The following is a 26,495-nucleotide window of genomic DNA, read 5'->3' as shown; positions in this document are numbered from 1 at the left end:
CTGTGTCTGCACACGCGGCCCTGGGTCTCCCACCCGCCGCCCCTCCGAGCCCTCCGAGCCCCAGTTTGAATGGGCTGTCTCGTCAACACGACCTGTGGTTCCCCACCCCGGCACCCTTTGGCTGTCGTCATGAGACTCTTCTCACTTGTCATGACGTACTTACCCGTGCGTCTATCCGCTGTCTGTCTCTGTCCCCAGACGAAACGCCCCACGCCCCCCTCCCTCTGCACTGCCCAGCACTCGCTGGGCACACGTGGTACATGACACAGGAGTTACCGGTGAATACGTTAAGACGCTGTAAGTGCTCACCTACGTGTAATCAGTTCCACAAGATGTCGCATGCTTGCTTTGGTCTTTAAAATTATAAAAATGTCTCTTAGCAATGTGTAATTCTAAAAACAGTTTTCATATGGGTTACTGTCACTCCGTCTACTCTGACTCCTTCATGGCCTTCCTAAAGAAAGCCATCACAGAGTGCATCACAGGGGTGGCCAACGACCAACCGCACCACACGGCAAGACCCCGGTGTCGAGTGGGGGGAGCTGGGTTTGCACAGGAGCAGGCACAGATCAGAACTCCCAATACTAACAAAAACATCAGAATTGATTTTTAAGACACAGAAAATATCGATTCACAGAGATATGATCCTATTCTAAGAGTACAGTGTAGAAAGGAACTACCACATTAATGAACATAGCGATAGTTCGAGTCTGTAACTATTTCTCAGTCTGTAACTTTGTAATGTCTATCAATAGCCCTGACACCTACCACCATGGTGAAGCCCAGACTTCAGGGAGTCTACCTTTCAGAAAAGTAGCTAAAGTGACTGAGCGCAACTCTGAGAACACCTCCGAACCCACTCCCCAGGTGAGCGTGCCCATGGGACCTGACGACTAGGTCCGTACCTTGAAAGCTGGGACGGACAGCTGCTCGCAGGACGAGGAGCTCTCCTCGCTGGGCGGCGTGTCCAGGTCAAGCGGCCGGTGCAGCGAGGACTTGGAGGTCCTCTTGTTGGCCGGGTGCTTCACCGACCAGTTCGCCACCTGGAACTGGGTGAGGTACGTCTGGTAGCAGCCCATGGCCGGCTGCTGGGACGCGGCCGGCTCGCTCTCCGCCGCCTTCTCCCCCTCGGCCACGTGCAGATGCTCCAGGGCGTCCTCGTCCCCACCCAGCGCGGACACGAAGGAGGCCTGGGAGGGGTGGGTCCTGAAGGGCAGGGTGCGGGGGTCCTGCAGGCTCTCCCCGTGGCCGAGCAGCGGGCCCTCCACGCTGTGGTAGATGGACCCCCGGCTGTAGTCGATCTGCTGCGCCTGCTTTCTCTTCTTCTTCCTCCCCGGGTAGGTGCCGGGGCCCTCGTCGCTGCTGATGGGCTCGAACTCCTCGGCGGCGGAGAAGTAGGCCTCGCTGTCGGCCACGGACATGCTGGAGTCCATGGAGCGGTACTGCGGGAAGGAGCTGGAGTCGGCCGAGGGCGTGTAGGGGAAGGAGCCGAAGCTCCGCCTCTGCTTCGGCGAGTCCAGGACGTTCTCGTCGCTGCGGGAGACGTCGCTGCTGAACTGCACTCCCACGGCGGCCGGCTGCTTGTCCCCGTAGAACGCCGCGGTGAGGCTCTTGGTGCTGCCCAGGCGGGCGGAGCACACGGAGGCCTGTCGCTTCAGCGGGGACCGCAGCGGGGACTGCCCCGCCGACTTGTCCTGCGTATTCGGAGACACGGGGCTGTGTCCTGAAATTTCCGCAGGGGCACTGAAACGGAGAGCAGAGCTGTCACCCTGTACTGTACACACGACTGACCCCAAGTGTACACGGAAGCACTCATGAACCCCCCTCAGGCCCTGACCGGCATGGCGTAGGTGGTTGAGCATCACCCACAGGGCGAGAGGTCGCCAGAGGGCAGCAGGCCGACGTCTCTCTCTCACACGGAGGCTTCTGTCCCCCCTTCCCCCCCTTCCTCCCCTCTCTCTAAAAGTAAATACATAAAATCTTTAAAACAAAGCCCTTTAGTAAATCTGAATCATTTATTTTACAAACAAAGGAAAACCTAAGATTTTAGAATAAAATAACCATAAAAAGTAATGAAACCATACAATGTGCTCACATCCCATATAGTTTCAAAAAAATTGAGGAAGCTTTAGACAAAACAAAAAAAGATTTAAACCCATAATATAATCTATCCGTAATCCATGAAAAGTACTGCATTCATCATTTTTTTTTTTCACATCCTTTAAAACCTTGTCCAAGAAAACATACCAGAGACCATTTGTTACCTGAGAGGACCTGAAGGAGAGAAAAAAAAAAACCACGGACCGTCCCAATATTCCTGACTGTGGTAGCTGACGTGGAGCCAGCTGGCCGTGGCAGGCACAGGGCCACTGTCACGCCTGAGAGCTCAGTGCAGCAGCCCGGTGGACACGTCACAGGGGCGGGGGGGGGGGGGGAGTGGGTGTGTCAAGAGAAAGGTTTGGGCTGCAGTTTAAAGACGTGGGCTACAGATGCTAGTGGAAGCTGAACAGGTACAGAGGCCGTCTGGGGAAACAGCACAGAGAGGGGAGAAAGGGCGCGGGACAGGGCGTCCTGCTCTCCTGGGGACGGCGCCGTGTAACCAGGGCCGCTGTGAGAGGGACAGAAGGGAGAAAGGGAGGGAAGAGACGGAGGCCGTGGGAACAGGCCGATCAGCCCTGCAGGGGCAGGGAAATCCGAAGTGCGCGGCCAGGCGGGAGGGAAGTGTGTTTCGAGAGAGGAGGGTCGACTGCTGCAGAAAGAGGAGGACGAAAAACGGCCCCGGCCCAGGGCTGCCCAGATGCCAACGGCGGTGCGCTCTGAGAGGCCAGACGGCCAACAACGTTTCTCGTCACGCTTTTCTGTATGTTCCTAGTATCTGGGATGACCTGTGTCACCTTCACAAGCAGAAAGACAACAGCAAATGGACACCTGAAAACACGTCCAGGAGAACAACACCGTCCACAGAGGGTGAGTGCAGAGGACAGAAGTTTCTCCTGCCACCGTTCGGGGCAGTCACGACCCCACTCTGAGCAGCACCCCCCCACTCTCATCCCCGCTCTACGTGACACTGACCTCCCCTGGCCTTCGTCCCTCTTCGCGCCGTGCAGGGGCTCCTTGGGCAGCACATGGTCGTCGGCCCCCGAGGACGGGCTCTCCCGGTCCCCGGCCAGCAGGGGCTGGGCCGCGCTGGAGCTGCTGTTGTCGTCGGAGGACGAGGACGAGCTGTGACAGCGCAGTGGGACCTGCAGGCTCAGGTGCTGCGTCTTCCGCTCAGCATCGGTGCCCACAGGCCTGCTCTCCCATTCTCTCCGCTTCACGCCGCTCGCAGGACCTGCGCCAGGGAGCCAGGGCGGCTGCGTGAGCACGGCCACCCCACGACCGTCCCCACGGCGGTCTGGGACAGACAAGGCCCTGGGTCCAAACCCCCGTCTCTGAGCGCCCCCACTTTCTAAAGGCCCAGCGTGTGACTTCGCAGAGACAGTACCCACCTACACATGGGTCCAGAGTCCAGAGACAGTGAGGTTTTTCTTCTGTTTTTAACCTTTTACTTGAAAATTTTCAAACTTAATAGAAAATGTTCGGGAATAGCACAAAGCCACCACACACCTTTACTTGGAATTACCTATTTTAAATATTCTGTCCCCTTTACCCTATTCACATACAATACACACAGTACTTTTTGAGAGTGCCTGGCAGACACTGGGGCCTTCTCCCTAGACACCTGAGTGTTTATTTCCTAAGAACGACATACCCACGGTCCAGCGCCGATGTGAGCCCCCTGGTGCTCAGACAGCACTGTGGGTTCACCTGCCACCGCTCCCCAGCCCCTCGCCGGCCCCTCGGCCTCCATTACGGCGCCGTGCCCCTCCGCACAGGACCCGCTCAAGGACCACACGTCACTGCACACGGCTGTCCTGTCCTCTCTAACCTGGACATGTCCTCAGGCCCGTAGCTGGGCCTGTGGCATCACACACGGGCTCAGCCACAGACCTGACTGTGTGACTTCGTGCGCCCCGTCTCGGTGACGAGCCTCAGTTCAGTCACTGTCAACGGGGGTGACATACGACTCACACGGCAGTTTGGGGATGAAACAAGAAAATGCCTGTGAAAATCTTCAGACACAAGCATCGTTCGAGTGTAAGGAAGTAATATTGTGAAGAAGACGCTGAGGTAAAACCGTACTTAGAACTTCCTTTTCTTTACACGTCAGGAGGTTTCAGTGTTTGCCGAGTTCGTGAGACAATCTGCTCTTATGAGCACAACTGCTGAAACCAGCCTTAAATGGCTGTGAACACACTTACGTCTCCCTGTGCGGTGAAAACCCGTTTAAACAGGAATCTGGCACATGGAGACATGCAGCCCAGCTCTCTCCACTGAGAGCTCCTCACACGTGGGAAATCCCTCCAGTAAACTCCTGAACAGACTGTTTTCCCCAACCTCATCTGTCCACGGGAACGAGGCAGAGCTAAGGGAGTGTTTCCGAGTGGACCGAGGAAGAGAGGCTGAGCACGGGTGTACTGTCACGGCCTCCCGACCCCTCCCCAGGCACTGGCCCTGGAGCAGTGAACACGCACCGAACTGCAGGGGCACGCGGCCCAGACACGCGGAGGAGAACCCCTCTCTGGAGTCGTGGGGAAGGGACACACGACAGACCCAAGGCAGCGAGCGCACCGCTCACACCGAGCGCACGCATGTGCGCAGTCACCCCACAGACTCTGAAGAAAGGCCACGTTCATCTTCCTGACAGGTTCGGTGTTAGTGACGAGGACACTCCACAGAGGCAGGTGATGACACTGGGGCCGATGGTGTGAACATCACGTTTGTTAAGGGGTTTTTTTTTTTACTAAAGTAAACTGGTAGGTAAAACAACTGTGACTTTGAAGCACAACTACTCCAAAGTACATCTCTGGAAGGTGGCTTCTGGGACAATAATGACGTAGAAGGAGATACTTAGAACAAGCCTGGACGAACAGCGGGCCCATTTTTCCCTGCGAGTCTGAAAAACTCATGTCTGAGCTGGCATCCGCTGAGTCACCGGCCGGGCACGGGGAGATGGCCGCATGCCCCTCCAGGGCCGCCCCAAAACCAAGAGGAACAGAGCGGCGGTGCCCTGCTCCCAGGCGGCGCGGGGACGGAGGCAACGGGATGCGAGCGTTACCCTCGGCAGGCCTGGGGGCCTCCTTGGTGACGATCCACTCTCCGGGCTGCAGCAGGGACTGCCCGTAACACATCTCCGACTCCACGCTGGCACTCGAGAACGCGGAGCTGCTGGAAGGGGTCAGCTCCTCCAGTCTGAAGAAGTCCAGGCCGCTGGCCGTGCCGCCGAAGAACCTGCAGCCACCGAGGCAGCCACACCTGTGCCTGCACCTCTTACTCCTCAGGGGGTCCTCGGGCCACAGGAACCACAGCCTGCTCAGGACACCGGACAGACAGACAAACAAACAAAGGAATGAGAAACAATAATGGAGCGAAAACTCACTAAGAAAAACGTTTTGGCAGATACACGTAAGTTAATTATTAGTATGTAAAAAAGACACAGCAAACCAAAAAGGTTTACTTCTACTGTGGTATGTCTTTTCAATCATTTTGTCATTCTAAAAACACAAACAATAGTCTCACCATGTTCAGTGAGATGGAAATAAATAGGAGTAATAACAAGAGAGCTATAGCACACATTAAAAAAAACAAAAGAGCTAGGAAGAAACAAATCTTCCAGTTTAAAAACCATTGGATATGTCCTCAAAAGGACTACAAATTTCAACATGAATCTAAAAAATGGATGAAGCTGTTACTATAGATTCTGATTAGTAGATAATGCATTATTACCTTTAGTACTTGAGAGCCTATTTCATATGGCAAGTTTAATACACTCAAATGTTATAAATATGGGGCAAGTAAAAAATTTTCTCAATAAAACCAAAATAATGCACTATGCTCTATTTTAGAAAAAAATTTATAATAATTGTGTAATAAGTACTCTACATGAAGAAATGAGACAATGTATTAAAATTCTCAGACTCTGTGAGTGACCCCCACACACAATCCGTCAGCATTAACTCCCTCCCTTCTTAAAAAACGTTACATGACGCAAATCTGAGAGCTCTGTCTTTGTTCCTTTTTCATATGCATCACCTCGCTGGATTCTCAGGGCACTCAGGGAGACGGAATTGATATTAGCATTTTCATTTTGTACTCATTCATTCAGATTTCCCGAGTATCTGTTATGGGCCGAGTACTGTGCCAAGCAAAACAGTCTCCCCGCTGTGAGGTTCATGGCACAGCGGCTAACACGTGGTCAGCCACTGCCCGGCAGTCCCCCTGTGAGGTTCACGGCACAGCAGTTAACACATGGTCAGCCACTGCCCGGCAGTCCCCCTGTGAGGTTCACGGCACAGTGGCTAACGTGTGGTCAGCCACTGCCTGGTTATACCAGAAACAAACACCCCTAGCTCCCCAAACTCCCGGGAGACAAGTACCCACAAGGGCACCCCAAGCTGAAGGTCGAGCGGTCACCAGGCAGGGACACGATGATGTGAGGTCTTGACTTAAAAGGCTCTCTTCCTTCCCCACCAGCACTGCCTCTACAGTTACGCAGCCACCTCCACCCTAGACGCCGCCCACCTCTTAGTCCGGGCGTCGTGAGTCTCCAGGAAGCGCCGCTGCGCCTCGTGCTTGGAGTGGTGGTCAGCCGCCAGCGCCACGTCCACGGTGACAAGCCCCAGGCTGGCCGAGCCGGCCTCCAGCCAGCAGGCCCGCCGCAGCACGGCGGGCTGAAGGCCGGCGCGGGGGCTGCGCGGCTGCTCCACGAACTGCCGCACTTGGAAGTCCTGGATCGCCGCGCTGACCCCCTCCCCGACCGTCTGGTTGTGGAGGTTGCAGTCGGCCACCCGGACGGCGCCCATCTGCAGGCAAGGGAAGAAAATGAAACAGCTCTGGCGTCTGCATTGTGTGGCAACTCAGAATAAACTACAGAATAGGTAATTAGTTCAAGCTGCGTGAAAGAGAAGAAAAAAGGGAAAGGAAAAAGGGGGGGGGGGGAGAGAAATAGAAAAAAAAATAAAAGCAACAGAATAAAACTATTCAATTCAAAAAAATAAAATAAAAGGGAAAGAATGTAAGTCCAAAGAAAAACAAGAGAAGGAATGAAACCAGAAGGGTGATAAGTAATAGAATCACAGAATCTTTAAAAAGCTTGATTTTTAAAAACAAGCTTTTCTCTGAAAAACATTATCAGCTCACTCCCCTGCCATAAAAGCAGGCTACTGGCCTGTCTCTCAGCCATAAACTAATATTATAATAATTTGTTCACAGTGAGGAAGCAGTGAGGTTATGCCTGGAAAACAAATGCTGGCGGAGAAGGTGAGCGAGTGAGTGAAAAGCAGAAGCCACCTCCCAGGACCTCCGCAGTGCTGGGTGGGACAGCACGTTACGGACTGTGAGATTTAGAGACACAGAGGCCCGGTCTGGCCCAGGGGACAAAAAACCGCGCTGGCCCAGACGCAGTATGACAGGCACCTTAATGTTGGTGGCACAGCCGTGCTCCACGATGTAGATGTCGGCGCCGTCGGCCGCCAGACGCGTCATAGTGTATTTCAGGTCGTCGGACGCTGGGCAAGGCCCGGGAACACAGCTCAACTGCAAGGAAAGAGGTTGGGACAGTTAATTCTACTCAAACCAACACACAGTGTCATGGAAGGAGTCCGAACTTGCTCTTGATTCAATTTCCAACTCTTCTACAGGAGCACACAGCAAATCCCAAAGACTGAGTGTAATAACGCAGTAAGATTAAGTGTTGACAGAAAACATGCAAGAAATAAGATACAATTTTCATATGTCCATGTATTTGTGAATGCATGTTCCAACAATCACCTCATACTTTACATACAACTAAATAACTGGCTCTACATTTGCAAAAATAACTTGGTCACAGCAAAAAAAACTGAACTACAGTGCTGACTTCATGGCTACGCACACATTTGCTTTCAAGCTGACACCTCGACCTGTCGTGTAAAAAACCACTCATGGAACCGCTCCCACGCTTGTCAACGCACCTTGGACTCACAGAAGCGACGGTCAACTCCATGCTGACACATCACCGCCGACCTGGGCCGCTCCAGCTCGTACTCCCGGCACGCCACGTGGAAGACGAAGGTCTGCCCCCACTCCAGGAGACCGGCCAGCTGCAGACAAGTGGGGCAGAGCGATAGCGCCGTGAGCGCGCCGGACCAGCGCTCGGGCCACCAGCGGGTCCAGAACACGGGCCGCCTGAAAGAGCCCGAAGGCCGTCCTGCGCCGGCCGCGGCACAGCCCATCTGCCCGTCAGCCGGCACCGCGCCTTCCCCACGTCGGCACCGTTCCTGTAAACTAGAGCTGCGTGTCACTCGTGAGGGACAGGTGCGTTGCCAAAACGCGAACTCATTTCAGATTTCAACTGAAAACTCAACTTCGAAAGCAAGTACTCTTCTTCAAGGTTGTGTCTTTCTTCCTATACGAAGAACCAGAACCCTCAGCACAGAAAAGCACCTAGAGTTCTCTACGTAATAGTCACCCAGGCTTTGACGGGAAATTTGAGTATTTAATTACCATAAGGAACTACAATTTTAGGTATTTTGAAGATTGAAGCACTACTGTTTATGTAACTAGAAGCTTAAGTAACCACATATCAATTCTTCATCTAACCTTTAGTTAGAAAACTCCTAATTCCGTAACTGACTACAGCTGTTAATAAGCACACTGAGACGTGGGTACACGGGACATCACCTCTCTGGAAAAGAGTGCACCGTTTAACCTCCCGGAAAGCGTGAGCGCCCCGTTCAACCCCATGGAGAGCAGCAGGCCCGTGAGAAGCTCCCGCGGAGTCACAAACCCCAGGGCCGCCGGAAGCACCCCGTCTCGGCTCGGAGACATGGGAGCCCGGCCGCCCTGGGGCCGCCTCGGCTCACGGGAATCACCCCGGTTGTCCCGCGCTCCCACTTTTACTTGTCCGTGTGGGGACAGGGAGTGGCGGGTGATGAGGAGAGGCTGGTTATGAGGCCCGAGAGCACTGAATATTTATTTGCCTTAATCCATTTTTACATAAAACATCCCTTCAAAAATCATTCGTTTTCCAACTATTTCCAAAATCTTCACTTTCTCTGTTTCCAACAATTTCTTTTAAACACAGAAGGTGCTTAGATTCTTTAGTCACCTTGCTGCTACCGCCTGTCTCTCCATTGTATGTCTCGTACCCACTCCGTGACTCTTCACTAAAATTGCGTATGTACCTTTCCGCCACATTCCAGTCCTTAGAAACGCCAAGGTCAGTATGCATACTGTCAAAGATATGGCTCAGCGGGTGAGGTGTCACAGTAATACAGCTATCCAACTAAATTTCAGTGCTTCATTTCTAGAAGTAAACGATCCTTAAGTCTTCCGAGTCTCCCAGAGACAAAGTGATGCACGTCACAGCCCTCTGTCCTGAAAAGGCCCCAGGGACGTGGGCAGCAGTGTGGCGATGGCTCGGGGGGGGGGGGGGGGGGGGGGGGGGGGGGAGGGGGACAGGACTCAATGGTAATGGGGCAAATGCAGTGAAAATTACGTGAAATAAGTAAGGAAAAAGCAGACACAGTGGGACGGGTGGTGGGAGGGAGGGGCCCGTCCGAAGGACCCCCGCCAGCCCCCCAGACTAGGCCCGCTCACTGGGGAGTCCGTCCTCACTCTGCCAGCTGGCGCCACAGCGCTCACAGCGGGCACAAACGACGTCACCTCCTCCGGGGGACGACGAGACAAGTGAAGAACCTCGCTACTTAATCCCTAATAGCACAGGTGCCATTTCAAATCCTACTTAAGCAATAGACAAAGAAACCGAAGTTCTTAGAAAATTATTCTATGTGTGGGGAACAGAAGATTGTTCCAACAGTGGAGAACCAACTCGTGTGAGTTTAATAATACACGTATGTGTAGTACACATCCCATCCTGAGGTTTTCCCACAGAAAGTGTCAAATTTCTTAAACTGTCACGTGCAGCTACAGAACACCACACTCCTCAGTTCCATGTGGCCCAGAGAAGGGACGTGCGTCTCTGGCTGCTCTGTAGTTCGGAGAGCCGCGAATGCCAGCGGTCGGAGCGCCAGCGGCTCGAGCGCAGTGGGCAGGCCCAGGGCCCAGCACCTTGCTCCCAGGGTGGGAGCGGGGGTGAGCGGGAGCTGGGGGGAGTGAAGGAAAAGGAACGGGGGGGTGGGGGGGGGCGTGAGGACAGCACCCTGAGACCCGTACCTGCGGTGCCGTGACCTTGGCCGTGAGGCTCCCCGCCTGGACGTCGATGAGCCACGCGTACTCCAGGGAATCGCTGCCCAGAGGCAAGCCTTCGGCGGAGAACATGGCGTGTGCCCGCAGCTGGAGGCCCGACAGGCCGATGTGACCTTCCCTGAGCGCTTCGTCTGTGGGGGGCCGCTGCTGGAAACAGGGACGCTGCGACGTGAGTGGACACGGAAATGGCACCGCAGTTTCCAGCTGCTTCCCCCCCGCCGAGAGACAAGCAGGAGACGCACGCTGCCCGGGAAGGCAGACTCCGGCTGCGCCGGCTCCTAGCACACCTCTCGACCACAGCCGAGCCTGAGCCGGGCTCCTGCAGTGACGCCGCCCGTGAGGGCCCGCCCGCACAGCCAGGCAGCCGAGCCCTGGACCGACCGCAGGTCTCGGGGCCACCGCTGCCTGACGAAGAAAAGGAAACCCGACTCGGACAGACAGGAGACATCACGGGCCCGGGTCTTGTGGGAAGACAGGAACCAAGAGATGAAAATATTAAAAAAAAATAATAATAACAGAGAACAACAGACCACTAAGACCATAAAATGAATACCTAGGGAAGAAAGCCATCTTCCATACAGCTTTTGTAGGTTTGGAAAGGGTAGAGTGAGTTTACAGAGTCACTGAGTAAACACGTGTAACTAAGTCTAACTAAAAGCCCCAAATGCTTCCAGCACTGCGAAGACTCGCTGCTTCCGAAAGCTGTGGGGTCAGTGCTGAAAGGGGGCCCCACGGAGTGGTCGGGGGCCAGAGTCAGGAGCTCGCAGCGCCTGCCCGCCGGCCCCCAGGTCTACCTACGGGTGATTTTGGGTGTCGGACTCACGTTCCCACTTACATGTGCACTTGGCTTTGTGTAAACCCACTTATACTTCTAAAACACACAATCTGCCTGAACACAGGGAAGAGCCCTAAAGGAGTGGTAGAAAGAGAAGCCGTTTGGCATTGAAAAGCACTGATTATAAGGCGATACTCTACTCAGGGATGTAAATTAATGCCACTTGATAAGTATCATTGGTTCTCTTCCAAAGGAGCCCCGGAGAGAACATGAAAGAATTAGCGAAGCATCCTGTGGGTGTGTCAGACAGAAAGGCTCCATCACTGGCCAAGCAAATATGCGTGTTTTGAAGACTTCCAGTACTGGTTAATGGTAATATTTAGGTGGCGGTTTTCAGTAGAGCCCACCAACATTTTCTACATTTTCCCTTCCCTAAATAAATGAAAAACTTATAAAGTATTTATTTCCATTTCTAAAAACAATAGATGTAAAATATAAATGCCTGGGATCAGATAAACAGAAGTAACAGAAAGAAAAAGAAAACCAGACAGACTACTGAAAAACTCTTGTACACACACACACACACACACACACACCTCATTACGGCTGGACGATGAGCCTCCAGTTCACAGAGCGAACGCTCACGCCCAGAAGCCGACACGGCGTGCCGTCCCCGTGAAGAGTGCCACGAGACCGCCGGGTCTCCGCCGCAGCACACGGCCACGTTACCTGGTAGTTGTCACTGACGAACACCGTCAGGGGCGACAGGACGAGCTGCAGCATGGTCTCCCTAAATCCCTTCTTCATTTCAAAACACAGCCTCTCCAGGAAAGCCGTGGGGCACTCGGGGCCGTCGGCCGTCCCGTGCTGAAGTCAGACGAAACGCCACGGTCGGGACGGAGAAAAGGTGACGACCAAGGAGGACGGGAAATGAAAATTGCACGTACGTGACTAGGAGATTCGATTTTAAAAAGAGAAGCAGTGCTTCCTGACGCGCACGCCACCGGCACCCCGGAAGGGCGTGAGGGCCGCGTGCCCCGGAGGGGACGTCTCTGCTGCACGGCCCGAGGCACCTGGCGCGGAGCCCACGTGCGGCCCAAAGCTCGGGGCCACCCCGACCCCATCGGGCCCCAGGGGCCCTGGGCTCCGGGGGGAACATAATCCCGCTCCAAGTCAGCCCGAGAGGCCCGCAGTCAACCTCAGAGCGAACCAGGGTTCAAAGCCGGGTCCAAAGCTCCGGGGACGCCGCTCAACCTCCACAGTCGAGCCTGAACCTTGACTTTGTAGGGAGCCCACCGGAAGTGCCCAAGCTGGTCTGGAGCTGGAGACACAGGCTCAGGACATGCAAAGTCCTAGGACACCCACCAGCCTAACTACAAACAAAGCAACCCAGGGCCAGGGCTAAACGTCCCGCAGTCACACAGAACAGCAAAGAAGAAACCGGAGTGAGGGAGAGGAGGGGAACAGTAAAACTGTCCACGATGGAGGAATCACATTCTGAAGAAAAGAACACGCCCACTTCACCCAGATGAACGGATAGATCTGGAAGTTCTCCATGTGGATGTTTTAGTAACCACGAGGGTGCACACCCACGGTGTCCCGTGCTGGGGGGGGGGGGGGGTCTCGCCCTCTGCTACGTGAACACTTACGACGGGGAGGCGCCCGTGCACTCGGTGCAGGTTCACCAGCACGGTGATGTCCCAGGGGCGCAGGGACAGCGGGTGCAGCGCCTTGGCCGCACTCCCGTTGTCCCTCCTGTCGCCCTCCATGCCGACAGCAGTCCACCCGGAGCTGGAGGACGTCGACAGGGACAGCACGGGACTCGAAATGACCTCCTCAAAGTCCATGTACATGTCGTCCTCCCCGAAGTAGTTTTCCTGCAGGTATGGGGACAGACCGCTGTCAAGGGTGTGCAGCAGTAACCTCTCTCCTTGGAGCCCAGACTCCGTAAACTGAGCATCTCTCTGACCTATGCTATTTCATTACGAGCATCTGGTCTGTTTCCTTAAAATTTAAAAAAAAAAAAAGGTACACACATTTAAGACATATGCTTACTTGACTGCTAAGTAAATCAATATTCTATAGCAAAAAAACCCCCAAGATTACTGTAGTTTATATAGTAAAGCTTCTTGTCAGCACCACCCCCAATTATAGCAAGAATGTGCGATCTACATCCGGGAAGAAATCTCTGGAGATCTGCAAGGTGCGACGGCCTTCGTCTGCGCTCCTCAGAGCGGGAAGGAGACAGCGCCCTGGAGGAGTGACCGCCCCGGAGGAGTGACCGCCCCCCCCCACCCCGATTGCAGGCCGCAGCATCCCCTGTCAGCTAAGCATCCGCTGGCCCAGCCTCCGCAGCGGCGAGACCGCAGAAGAGGTGCCGGTTCCTTTAACAACATACCTTTATGCACAAAAAGGCGTTTAGCAGAGGCCCGTAGAGCGTTATCTGCGAGTCTGGGGACAGCTCCATCTCCACGTGCAGCCTGTCCGGCGGGAGCTCCGAGGGGTCGACAGGGGGGCGCGAGGACGAGGGGGGAGCGGAGGCGGCTCTGTCTGACACCCTCTGGGACGGCCTTAGCACGGACAGCATCGTCTCTTCCATCTCCGACACTGAACGGGTCAGGGGCAGAAGGCCTGGTGAAGGGCGCCGAGGACCTCTGGGAAGCTCCCCAAGGGTCTACTCACTAAGAAATTCTACTTGGCAAATGTGAAAGCAACTGACCCTGTTACAATGCCTACAGCATACAGTGAAAACAAACCTGAAAGACTAACAGTTAAGAATGTAAAACGGAAGAGACCCCACTGAAATACAAGCAGAAATACACGAGTCCGACTGTACAGAATCAATGAGAAGTTCCTGGGAACACCAAGCCCCGCAACGCACACCACGTGGGTCACAGCTAGGCTTTAGCTCCGCTCGGGTTAGGATGTGCTGGCTGTCCTACAAGCAGCTGTTCGAACAGTGTGCCGTGACCCAGCTCCATACATGAGAACAATGTTGAAAACCGTTCTTTAGAGCATAACCTACTGGAAAAACACAGAGGACCCCAGCTACAAGGCACAGAGCCTCAGGGTAACTATGACGTTACCAAGTGCATTTCAGAAACCAGCGCTTCACAAAATCAAGCGCTGGAAGTGTTAGCGCACAGACTGGCACACGCCGTGTCTGCTCCGCCAGCTCGGCCGCTCCTGCCCTGGCAGGCCGTGGGAAAAGCACGTAACTGCCTTCTCTGGCACACTCCCTCCGAGTCGTACGGACTGAAGGAGATAACGTAAGTCAGGACGGAGCTTGGCCTAGTATTTGATACACAGTAAATGCTCGATAAAAGTTAGCCGTAATTATACCAAAATCCTTAAAGGATTTTAAATGCATACAATTATGTCGAAAGAATAGATGCACTTTTCCTTTCTTGCATCTGATGATCATCAATCATAACATCAGACTTTCAAAGGACAGATAACAGGAAAAGACTTACGCGACTGTTTCAGCTGCTCATCCGCCTTCTGGGGGTAAATGGGGTGCCATGTGTAGTCGATGGTGAGCACGACACTCGGGACAGCCCAGCATTCGACCCAGCCAGCCCTGCGGGAGGTGGGAGGCAGGAGCAAGGTCCCCGGTCAGGAGCTTACCCTCTCCCAGGGCGACGATGACAGGTCCGGGTAGGGAGGCGACCCCTGTTTTCCAAAAGACTCCGAAACCCAAGGCACTCGAGCCGCCCCCGCCCCGTCAGGCACTCACTTTTCCTGAGTGAGGTTCCGCCACTTCGGCTTCACGGCCTTCTGGCTGCTCTGGCACTCGGCGGGGAGGCCGGTGTCGTGAGTCCCTCTGTTTGGGCGGCAGTTCTTCACTAGCATGAACAGTGAGTATTTGCTAGGGTGGCAATCTGGTAGAAACAGATGAAGATCAACATCTTCTCCCTGGAAATGAATTCACAATAACAATAATAAAGTAAACACATGAACATGTTAGGTTACTATTTACTCTCTAATAGTCTTGAGAATAAATTAAAAAGAAAGAAACCATGAATCACAAAAGGCAGATTTAACACTGAACAGTCAGGTAAATAACTGGAATTAAGATTTTACATTGACTAAAACTAAATTCTGATAAAAATGTCAAGAAAAAAGCCAGGGAAATAAGCTGCAGCATTTCCACAAAATGGTGAAAAGATTACCTTCCACAGGTACCCACAGACATTTTGCATGCAATTCAGCAAAAAGTAAAATAAAAAACTGTATCACTAATATAAGCTCAGGTGGAATATGCTCGTTTTTGTATTGATTTTCACAGGATGACGGTCTCTTCTGGTTCTACTAAGTCTTGATTCCTCAACGGGCTTTAAGGAATCCTGAAATGGTACATCGAAGGGTCTTCATTCAGCCTCCCCTTTGTCCTTCTGGGTCTTCTAAACCTTCCCATCCTGACACCTGGTTTCCTAACAGGCTCACAGCCCACCCCTGAAAGGCTTAGAGCCCCTAAGCACGACTGCCTGGGTTCAAATCCCACCTGGGCCGCTCACCAGCTGTATGACATGTTACTAAGCTCAGCTCCTCGGTTTCCTACTCCTTACATGCAGGTGATACCACCACCTGCCTCCAGGGGTTGTCCTGAGCACTAGTGACGACACAGAAGCACTGGAAGGCGTGTCCGGACATCCGGAGTGATTCACAGTGTTAGCTGCTCTTCTATCATTGTTGCTACTTTTCACCATCACAACCTCCGTCAACGCTACTACCACTACTGATGCCCGAAAACTGGGTGTTCCCCAAGACTGTGAATGCATGAGAGCAGCTTTCAGGCAAAAGCATTTTTGGTTATTGCTTGAGTTCATGGTTGCAATGAGGAATGAGAGAGAGGGAAGTCTGAAGTCTAGTTCATAGACAGTGAACACTAGATTACCCACAGAAGTCAGGAAATAATCAACTCAGGGAACTGCTTCTTTACTGCCCAGCTTCTTAGGAGAAGTCAGAAAACTTAGGGGAATGGTAGAACACTACAGTTAACCCCCCAAAAGAAGGGCAACTGTGTGACCTGGAAGTCATTGGACAGTGGGGGAAAGCTAACAAGCTACTTCGGGCGGCCAGGGAACCCCGGGGGGCGCGCAGGGCTGGGGAGGGAGGGAAGGTCAGCTCTGGGAAGCCCAGCTCGCTGGCAGCCCTGTGGACGAACGTGCGTCCAGCCGTGCGCACCCGGAGGGAGAACTTGGTGCTGCAGGTGGCAGGGACGAAGTCCATGAAGGGCAGGGAGAAGTCGATGTTCAGCGTCTCCCCGCAGGCTGCCAGGTACACTGAGGTGAGAGGAGAAGGAAAGGCACTTTTAACTCCAGTACAATTTTAAACAACAACTGCCTCAAATACACACCCAACAAAGTTAAATTTAACACTGTATGTTTAACCCAAGACAAACTCAAGTAACTCTCTGAAAGTCCCACACAGTAATGGAAAAAAGATCAATTCCAGTATCTGTCACAAATACAAATTCCATGCCCATTTGCTGGCATTTATCTCAGTAAACAGAATACTTCACCTAACTTTTAAGAAGTCTCACCGTTTTCCTGCTGTTTGGTGGAGCAGTCGATCCAGTTGTGCTGATTAGCCGCCCAGATCATCTCGAACTGATGGAACATGACTTTGAAGTTCCAGGTATACGGCACGAACGAAAAAATGTCCGGAGCGCTGTCACTCGACCAGTCCTGAATTAAGTCTAAAATTACCAGGGTGAAAGACAGAAATTAAAATTAACTGAAATTCAGAAAACGAAATGTAAAGATTCTAACAGTCCAAAATGAATATTTATTTATAAATAAAAGGAACTTTCATACTGAAATATTAAAAGATTTTGATTAAGATACAACTAAAGGATTTCACAGCAAACAGATGTTTACTCACTAATCACAGTTCCAAATCAGAATAAATTTTTGCACTTCAGGAATTATTTAGAGAACCCACAGAGAGAAAAACATCACCTGCTATGCCACTGCCCGAACACCCAACGCTGAGGGTGCCCTCCTGTGTAGGTTTCCGCACCATGCACAGGCTCCTCTCAGAGACGTAAGTCTGCCTGCTTCGTTGTGCCCTCTCCTGCATGTTTCTTTCTACCTCTCCGTCCCCCTCCCTCCCTCTTTCTGAGGGGAGGGTGCAAACGGACAGTCCCTGGAAGATGGCATCTCATTTCATTGAATTTTTAATTGCAGCACAGCTGGTCATTTGCTGAAGCTGTTTATTCGTCAAACACACACCCACAGAAGTGCACTGAGAGCCAGACTGAGCTCTGGAGCCTGGGGCACGAAACACAGACCTGGCCCGCTAACAGTCGGGAGCCACCCCCTGGCTGCCTGCTGACCTGCCCTCCGGCTGACCTGCCCTCCTGCTGGTCTGCGTGGTTTAACTGCTGCTCTCTAAGCTGTGCGCCTGCTCTCAGTGTGCTTATCCTTCGGGGCCTCAACTACTGTTCACCGCAGCAGAGAAAAGCTCTCTGCGGAGGACGGCCGCCCTGGCCTGCCACGGTGGCTTCCTCCTGCCCCCGGCACCCCCCCCCCCACACTCTGCCTGCTGCTGGCAGGGAGGCTCTGGTGCCCGTCTCCTCCCAGAGGCGCTCCCCAAGCAGCTGCGTCACCAGGCCCCTAGGCTGACCCTGAAAGCACAGCCTGCGGAATGGACGGCCGTTCCCCGACGAATCTCAGAGTGCCGTGCGCACTGGAAAATCACCTGTGAAGAAGTTCTTCTGTGCGAAGATGAAGTGGTAGGTGGCTTTGTACACCTCTAACTCGCACTGCCACGTCTGGGGCATGTTCCACACCCGGGGGTAGCTGGCATTGATGTGGAACTGAAAACCAATGTCAGGTCAAAAGGTTAGCGCTTCAAACGTGACCCTGGGGGCACGGCATCAGAGATGAACGCACACACCCTGGTGAGTAAGGTTCATTTTCTTCCTGCGGAGCGGAACAGAGGTCCCTTCGACATTTCAGTGTCGCTGTGGCTCAAGGTCAGTATCCATGGTTACGTCCAGCTCCTTGAAATACTAAGCCATGATGTGGTCAAAAGCTTGAGGAACAACCACCAGGCTACAGTTTCAAAACCGTGCTCGAGCTAAGTCCACAGAGGAGCAGGCAACCCCCTAACCCGTCTGCATGCCCCAACTGGTCAGCCAGAGGCTCGGGCTCAGGGGTGGGGCAGGGCGACGCACACTGTCACTTGGGGGCCTGCGCCCAGGGCCTCCCGGGCTCCCGTCGGTGGCACGGCCGGCACAGGTCCGCGCTCCCCCCACCATAGCTGGATGCCCGCGCGAAGGCACGCACTGCCTGACCCGGCCAGCAGTGCTGACCAGCAAGGGCCCGGCAGCCGTTCAAACGCTGACCGTGCCAGTTCAAGACCTATTTGTGGTACTCAGCATCTTCCTGGTCAATTCGAAACTTTCCTTTTCACTGACCCACACCACGTGTAAGCTGCTTGTCTGGGGAACCACGGAAGGACCTCCTGGCACCACATTTTAGAAAAGAAGCCGCTCTGAGTGTCCGCCATGCACAGAGTGGCTTCCGTTACTGCTGCTGACCCTACAGAAGCAACAGTCTGCCTGACCGCTGAGTCCCCGGCCTCACACTCGGTCACGAGCGTGTCCCAAAGTTTCCTGTTTGTAACAGGGTGTCCGGGTTTTCTCTGTTCACCTCACTCCTCAGGTAAAAAGCAGAATGAACAGTTAAGCCCTGAGAAAGAGTCCAATGGGCCAAATGTCAGACTCACCGCCAACATTTCTGCTTCCAAAAGGGTCCGGTACTGCATGCTGGTGGTGGCGTCGACGTGTAAGAGCTGTCCTTTAATTGCAGGGGTGTAACCTGGCGAGTGAAAACACGGAAACTGGGAGCCCAGATGTCTACGTACACAGTTTAAAACCCGGGACCCCCACCGCCACCCAGAGAAGAACCCCTGGAGAGCAGTGGCTGTGGCTCTGTGAATGCACCCAGTGGGGGGCAGCAGTGCGCTCCCCAGCAGGCGGCCTTCCCCGCGTGAACCAGCGCCGGAGGAAGAACGCTCATCTCCACGTCCTGCAGACCGCGCTGGGCCCCCTCGTGCGGAACCCCGGGCCCCCTCGCTCTCGGTGCCGGTGCCGGACTACTTCAGAATGTGCCGGCCCGGTCCTGCTCCCTGACTCAGCCTGCACGTTCTTGTCACTCCCAGGCCCCTCTCAGGGGCAGCTTCTACACGACCGCTCTTCCTCGGTGACCACAGGGACCCCACGCGTGCAGCCCACTCTCACGAGAGCGGCACCGGCGGGTCTCTCGCTCCTGTTGGTCAGGGCTGCCCTTCAGGAGCCTAACCATTCGGTCCTCATCACACGGCCACTTCCAAACGCACCCTGCTCTGGGCACTTTATTTTCAAACACCCGAATCTCTGAGAAAAGGTTTCACATGCATTTGAGTTCCGTTTTCTGTCTCAGACAGAAGCCCATTTTCCCTCAGTCTTCTTAAAAGCACCTGACCTTGACCAAGGGCCTGACCAGGCTCCCCCTGGACCCACGGCCAGCACGCCTGTGAGCCCCCACAGGGGTGCCGAGACCGCTCAGCCCCGGGCCGGCCCCTCCCCGGCGCACCAGCAGCAGCGGTGTGACAAGTGTTGTACAGATCCTATTTGGTACACGCGTCGTCAGTGTGCAAACGGTAGCGGCACTCCTACGACAGAGCCACTCTCAACTCCGTGCGACCCCGGTCGCCTGCCCCCGTCCCGGGCCTGCAGGTGCGGCTGTCCTGGAAGACGCTGCTTTCCGACCGACCGCCCAAGTCCGGCCGTCCCAGGGGCTCCGCTTCAGGACGCAGTGGGGTTATTCTTTCAAAACTAACTGAAGGAAGGTTTCGTTCTCCTCCGAAACAGCCCCCAGGTGGAGGGAGGGCACCCCCGCCATCCCAGTCACTTCCTCCGCGGGCTGTCCAAGCAGGCAGACCGGCTGCTGCCGTCCCGTGTGACCTGCTGGGCCCAGCCACCCCGCCCGCTGTCTCCTGAGATGAGCAGCGAAGTGCGTGACAGCAACAAGCACCGGGCCCCAAGGACGGTGGGGAAACCATTCTCCACGCAGCAATCCTGACCCTGCTGGTTAGTGGTTTTCAACACCGGTGAGGTGCTACTCCCTGCACACGCTCGAGAACGTGAATAAAGAAAGTGAAAGTTCATGTTCATTGCCCTCAGTTACAGATGTACTAAGAGGACAGAAAGAACAAGAACAATCAAGGTGGGTATGTATGATATTTGGTTCAGCCCAACACAAGTATTTAATCATGCTGTTGATTCACTTGTATCAGAGCCCAAATTTCAAGTGTATAATGAATTAGATTATTTCAGCTCAGGTGAAACTAGTTACAGGGGCATTATTTAGTATCTGAAATATGAAACGATCTCATCACACCTTTGCTGTTCAAAGTCCCCAGCTTACTCCCTGACAACATCTACGACATGACCTACAACAAAGCCTGTGCGTCACTTGGTCAGTCACTGGCCGGTCTGCGCACCAGCTGCTGGGCAAAGCGTCAGGTGGACAGAGCGGGAAGAGGGACATAGCAGCTGCTCCCACGGGGCCACAGGGACCACACAGGCCACACAAACGCTGCTCACGCTTACACAAGAGAAACACAGGGTGTAGTGAAAGCACGGATTTGTAAGGCCCAACTTGACTTTTAAACCTCTCCCCCTCTCTCCAGGCACACAAATGATTTAACTATGTAATACCTATTGTTGATCATGACGGGCACATTAAAATACAGTGGAAAGCTGAGGAAGCAAGCCCCAGGGATGAGCGTTAGTTTGGACGAGCTGACACACCACCGCCTGCGCGCTGGTTCCCCACGGCTCGTGCAGAACTGGGGGCGGCAGCTTACCGTGCTCCCCCACGGCCATGGGGATGTTGATCTCCAGGTAGGAGCCGGCGCCCACGTTCACGTGCACGGCGTTCGTTTCCTGCCGAAAAGTCAGTTCACACAGAGCATTTGCTGCAGGTGCTTCTAAAGCCTTCACTTTTGAGCTCTTACCACGGGCAAAAGTACAGTCATCAAGGACATTAAATACGTAGCCAAAGTTCTTAAGAACGCAAGTTCAAACTCATACCAAAAATACACTGAAACAGTCCGGGCCAATATAAAGGAGAAAGTGAGCCAGACGGGAGTGGAAGGCGTTTTATTAACGGTAGTGAACTTCTTCCCACTTCCAGCACTTAGTGAGGGTACCATGTGCACAGCTATTGACGGTGGGGGGGCAGGAAGCTCTCCCCACCCATTCAGAAGTGAGTCAATCTAAGTACAGAACCGGCCCCCAGAAAAATGCCCTGGGAAACGGTGCTCACATTTTAAACACTATTTTCTGAACGTTATTTCAATAATTACCCGATTCTTGGTAAAGAGCAGATCGATTGTGGCATCGGCGATAATGTTCATGCGCAGCTCGAAGGCCAGGATCTGCCTCGGCCTCCCCGGCTGTGCGGTTTCGGACACTTTCAGAACCTGGTAATCGGGCGGGAAGAAAAACTTCCACAGACAATCCCTGCAGGAGAAGGCAGAAAGAAAAGCAACAAGTTATTCCAACAAGATGACCTCTGGTAAGGGACCAAAACCAGTATTTTAACTTCACATTATCACGACTATCTTACTCAACAAACAGCCTAAATAGGAAAAACATTAAATCACAGACGCCTGCTCCAGCGTCCTCCCAGGAAGACAGAAGCCGTTTCCACCGTGAGAAAGACCCCCCACGGGCACGCCAGCCGCCCGGACGAGACGCGCCGGACGGACTTCCAGCAGCGTCTGCTCGCATCAAAGCCGGATGTGTCCCTGTCACTGCCGGCAAACGTCCTCTCCTCAATACAGAACTCCTCCTCCCCGGCTAACGTATGTTCCAAAACTCACCTCACGTGTGCCCCCAACAAGAAAGCCTCCCCCAGTTCTCCTCTCTTTTCATCTTTAATGTGACTCATGTACCCTTATGGGCTGAACCGTGGTCCTCTGAATACCCTTATGTTGAGGTCCTAACCTCGGAGTCCGGCCATACTTGGAGACGGGGTCCCTACGGAGGTAATCAAGCTCACGTGAGGCCCTTCTGGTGGGCCCCTGTCTATCGTGGACACAGGGACCTACAAGCCACACCAGAGGAGGACCGTGCGGAGACACGGGGAGAGGACGGCGTCTACAGGCCAAAGGAGACAGACCTCAAGCATGTCGTTCCGCGCGGTCGCAGCCTTCCTGAGACACCAGCCCGGCCGACACCGCGACTGCAGAGCCCCCGCCTTCAGAACTGCGAGAAGCTCCTGTTGTTTGTACCACACAGGCTGTGCTGCTTCGTTATGGACGCCTGAGCGAACCACCTCGGTACCTTTCCAAGTTTCCCAGGAGCTTTAACTGACCTCTGCCGTATCACACAACAAACCTCGTTTGTTTCTCTTGCCCCCCTCTGACGCTGAACTGTCTGTTCTCACCTCGGAATCTGCACAGGCCCGACTGTGGCTGACATATTCACTGATAAAATGCAAACGGGAAAACGAAAGACCCTACTACGAATGTGCCGGTCAGTCACCTTGTCTATGGATGAACTCCTCCTTTACAACCAACTCAAGCCTGTTTCTCCACAAACAAGTCATTGTGTAGATTCACGTGTCTAGGGATAGCTTACCCTGCCACAACAAAACAGCTTAGGGAAATATTAGGCTGGTTTTAATAAAAATTAACGGCAGAGCTCAGTACATTTGAAAGACTCATTAGAAATGTAATGTACTCACGTACCTCTGCCTATCGGCCCAGGGCCCATAGTTGAAATCTGTTCCTTTACCACAGACTATATCCAGTCCCCAACACGGAGGCAAATCTTGTAATTTGCAATCCTCACTGCTTATTTCTCCTTCGACATTTTCTTCTGTTTCTTCTGGAACAAGTCCTACACATTGCAAAATACAGAAAATAAAGGCAGTTACTTAAAAGAACCACTACAATGTTTCTTTCGATCAGCAGTTCTAAAAACTTTTTGATCTCAGGAGCACTTTACACTCTTAACAGAACTATGTATGTATTTTGTGTATTTTAATAAAAAGTAACATTTTAATTTCACTTTTAATAAAAATATTTTCAATGAAAAATAACCATACTTTCTGCAATAACTTAGTGAAAAGTGTTGGCGTTATTTTTATTCTGGCAAATGCCTGTAACATCAGCTTAACAGAAAACACATGGGTTCTCACAGTTGCTTTTGCTTTAATTCTATCACTTAAGGAGGTGACAACGAAGCCTAGCTTCACACAAACAGGTGCACAGAAAAGGGAGGAGTATTTTAATAGCTTTTTCTGGTAACTCTGGATATTCTTCCGTGACACTTCGCCAACACGCCACAAGCAGCGTTTTCACAAAGGTCAGTTACAAGGTGGAGTCCGGCTGTCCCGTGTGCGGCCACACGGAAACACACCATCTCTCTCGCTCCCGGCGCGGGTCCCTCACCCGCCGCAGGACTCTGGGACCTCACGCGTCACTCGTGTGGAAGGAACAGGTTCACTAAGACAAGCACAGCTTTCCAAATATTAATAAGTGTCGTTATTAGACACTTCAAAAATCACATCGATGACTACCACTGGCGGTCTCATCTGGGAAAATCACCAACCTCACTGTTGCAGACCCAAATTTCCCAGAACCCTAATTTTCACAGGAAAGCTCAAAACCACACTTTGTCCCCAGCTACCCTCTCAGGTAAAACTGGTGTCCCACGAAACAAGCCAATGGTTCATCCCGGGCCTCAGTGACGCACGTGCTCCCTCCGAACACGCATGTGCTCTGTGTGTGCAGCACAGGTGTGTGTGTGTGCCTGCCACTCATCACACGGAACGGTCAAAGCTTCCCGAGGGTCCGGATTGGAGCCACGGAAACCGTACAGCTGCATCGCGGTGACGCCAGCAGCTGTTCTCCCGGGAGCACACGGCCTGGCAGCCGGGGCCCCTCGCCCGGGCTGTGACCGGCGCCCGGACTCGTGCTGGGGCCCCAGCAGTTTCCCCAGCGCGGCTACGACACCGCCCGTGCTAACGCCAACTCGGCCGAGAGGCAAACCGTGCCCCAGCTTTACTTGTGAAACGCTCTGACCTCATAAACCTCCAGAAAGGTAGAAAAAGATCAGAAGCGAGAAAGGGGGTAAGACCCCAATATCTAGCTACTTTTACAACATCGAGACCGCCCGCGAAGCGCCGTAGCTGGACGTTACCCCGGAACCGGGGCCTCCCGTCCAACACACCGCGCTGCTCTTCCCTCGGGGAACGCGGAGCGCCCTAACCGGCACGCCTCCCAGAGGTGCTCACTCACGGTCACGCGCGTCCACAGCCTTTGAGGTGTGCCTGACTGGAACGTTTACCCCTTACTGACGCTCACTTACGCCCCAAGTAAGGAGCCCTGACGTGCGGTGAGCTGCCCCCTGCCCGGAGGAGACAGACTCGCAGCGCGGCCCCTCCCCCCGGGCGGCCCACCTGGCTCATCCATGTAGTAGTAGATGTCCACGTCGTTCGACTGCATCACCACGAAGCCTTCTCCCATCAGCCTCGGCGGTCTGCAAGGGGGCGCAAGGCGAGCTCAGCCCGGTTCCAGGAGACGGGACGCCCCGCGCTCCAACCACGAGTGTGTGGCCTGCCGTCGGGTGGCAGCTCTGTGTCCATGGGTGCCTCAGCGCCCCAGGCCCTCATACGTGAGCGTCCCACCACCACGAGGGGGAGCCCACGGTGCATCACCAGCACACCCACCTCCCGATGCGAGCAGCTACTCAAGGGGCGGGTTGGGGCGGGGGGCAGACGGGAGAGCTGGGTGGGAAGCTGACCAGGACTTGAGTGCCAAGCCAGGCCCGTCCTAACCGTGCCAGCCTCCCTCCAACCGTTTCCCGAGAGTAATTCCGACTCGACTCTCAAGTTCCATTAACTTACAATGGTACTCGGCTCTAGTGAATTTACTGAATTTACTGTTCACTGATTCCTTCTGTAAACAAAAAACCTACCTGCAAAGGGTATTTTCTAATATCAAATATCAAGGCTTAGGTGCCCAAAATGAGTTTCCCAAATATACTCAGAAGGAGAAATGGGTAAAAAATTATAGCTACATAATCTTATAGAAAAATATTTAAAATTAGGGTTTACCAATGGATAGCATATCCACTCCCTTTTATAAAGCAGGACTACACTGTTCATTGATTTAATAGCAAAACATACCTCATTACTGCCCAACTTGTAACAAAGAAACTGAAAGGATGCTAAAGGTCTCAGTTAATCTCTGTATTAGATATAAAAAGATCACTGTTGCCCTGGCTGGTGTGGCTCAGTGCACTGAGCACCGGCCTGTGAACCAAAGGGTCACCAGTTCAATTCCCAGTCAGGGCACATGCCTGGCTTGCGGGCCAGGTCCCCAGTAGGGGGCGCAGGAGAGGCAACCATACATCAATGTTTCTCTCCCTCCCTCCCTCCCTCCCTCTCTCTAGAAACAAGTAAACAAATCTTTTTAAAAATCCCAGGCGGAAAGCGGCGGCCACCCCGGGCGCTCTCACTCGTCGTTCTGCAGGCCGACGTAGCGGGGGCTGGGCACGAGCATGACACGTGCGTTCTCCAGCTTCCCCTTCACGATGTGCATGAACTGGTCCAGGTGGCTGGAGGGCGGCTTCGTGGTGTACGTCAGGAAGGCGTCGTCGAAGTTGACGCACAGGGTCTGCGGCTGGTAGTGGTTCCCGAAGGCCAGGCGCCCCTGAAGGGGGGGAGAGACGCGGGGCCGGGCTGTTCAGGCCGTGTTTCCCCCCTTAGCCGACCGAACAACAAGCATTTTCAAGCAGTGACTCAATGATCCCACTTTACCACTGCGTGTGACCACGTTACTCCCCCGGTCGGTGCACACCTGGGTTTACAGAGATCCGAGCCCTGTGAGCAAACAGCCTTTCAGGCCTAATAAATTTGTGCTAACGTGGTGCTGGGGTTACAGCAATTCTTTCTCACTTTATGAGAGCTGGAACCAAAATAACTACAAAATTACATTATTTTCTTAAGTAAAAATTATGTTTGCAAAAAAAAAAAAAAAAAAGCCCCTGCTGCAAACGCACCGAACAAACACCGCTCTCGGCAGAACCGACTCACTGTGCTCACGTTGACCTTTATGACCGGGATGAGTGACCTCCAGGAAGATGTGGGGTCCTGAGACTCCGTTTTCACTTTCACTCTGAGGGAAAAGAGTAAAAACTGACATATGTACTAAAAACTTAAACACCTGAGGATAACAGTGGACTTCCCCAACACATCCATCACTAACACCAGCCTCGCCTTTCCAGACACGCCTCCTGGAGGCTCCTGCAAACAAAACTGAGACCGTCCCCGGAGACCGACATCCCTGCAGTGCCCCGAGGGAGGCAGTCCGTCGCAGGTCAGTTTTGGGGTCAGCAAGCTCTAATGACAAAACTGCCCTCCCA

The 26,495-nt window shown here is 53.5% G+C and overlaps 1 protein-coding gene across 4 annotated transcripts in view; it reads right to left on the bottom strand.

Moving 5' to 3' along the window:
- KIAA1109 (KIAA1109 ortholog) overlaps positions 1-26,495 on the bottom strand; it is a 121,145-nt gene that overhangs the window by 74,514 nt on the left and 20,136 nt on the right. For 3 of the 4 annotated variants that reach the window (XM_036031781.1, XM_036031783.1, XM_028519465.2), the window contains exons 6-27: positions 26,167-26,248; positions 25,590-25,783; positions 24,529-24,608; positions 22,814-22,964; positions 21,425-21,581; positions 20,924-21,002; positions 18,800-18,891; positions 17,768-17,885; positions 16,608-16,763; positions 16,250-16,347; positions 14,799-14,977; positions 14,536-14,642; positions 13,461-13,669; positions 12,712-12,939; positions 11,792-11,929; positions 10,255-10,434; positions 8,052-8,180; positions 7,516-7,635; positions 6,622-6,902; positions 5,159-5,409; positions 3,073-3,331; positions 906-1,743 (exon numbers count right to left, since the gene is read on the bottom strand). In XM_036031781.1, coding sequence (XP_035887674.1) covers positions 906-1,743; positions 3,073-3,331; positions 5,159-5,409; positions 6,622-6,902; positions 7,516-7,635; positions 8,052-8,180; positions 10,255-10,434; positions 11,792-11,929; positions 12,712-12,939; positions 13,461-13,669; positions 14,536-14,642; positions 14,799-14,977; positions 16,250-16,347; positions 16,608-16,763; positions 17,768-17,885; positions 18,800-18,891; positions 20,924-21,002; positions 21,425-21,581; positions 22,814-22,964; positions 24,529-24,608; positions 25,590-25,783; positions 26,167-26,248 — 4,126 coding nt within the window. The remainder of the gene's footprint in view (positions 1-905; positions 1,744-3,072; positions 3,332-5,158; positions 5,410-6,621; positions 6,903-7,515; positions 7,636-8,051; positions 8,181-10,254; positions 10,435-11,791; positions 11,930-12,711; positions 12,940-13,460; positions 13,670-14,535; positions 14,643-14,798; positions 14,978-16,249; positions 16,348-16,607; positions 16,764-17,767; positions 17,886-18,799; positions 18,892-20,923; positions 21,003-21,424; positions 21,582-22,813; positions 22,965-24,528; positions 24,609-25,589; positions 25,784-26,166; positions 26,249-26,495) is intronic. The other variant, XM_036031782.1, reaches the window with a different exon arrangement.

This window comes from Phyllostomus discolor, chromosome 8 (genome assembly GCF_004126475.2).
Source record: "Phyllostomus discolor isolate MPI-MPIP mPhyDis1 chromosome 8, mPhyDis1.pri.v3, whole genome shotgun sequence".
Lineage (NCBI taxonomy): Eukaryota > Metazoa > Chordata > Mammalia > Chiroptera > Phyllostomidae > Phyllostomus > Phyllostomus discolor.
The sequence above is the reverse complement of the archived record's forward strand: the minus strand, read 5'-3'. Positions and strand labels throughout refer to the sequence as shown.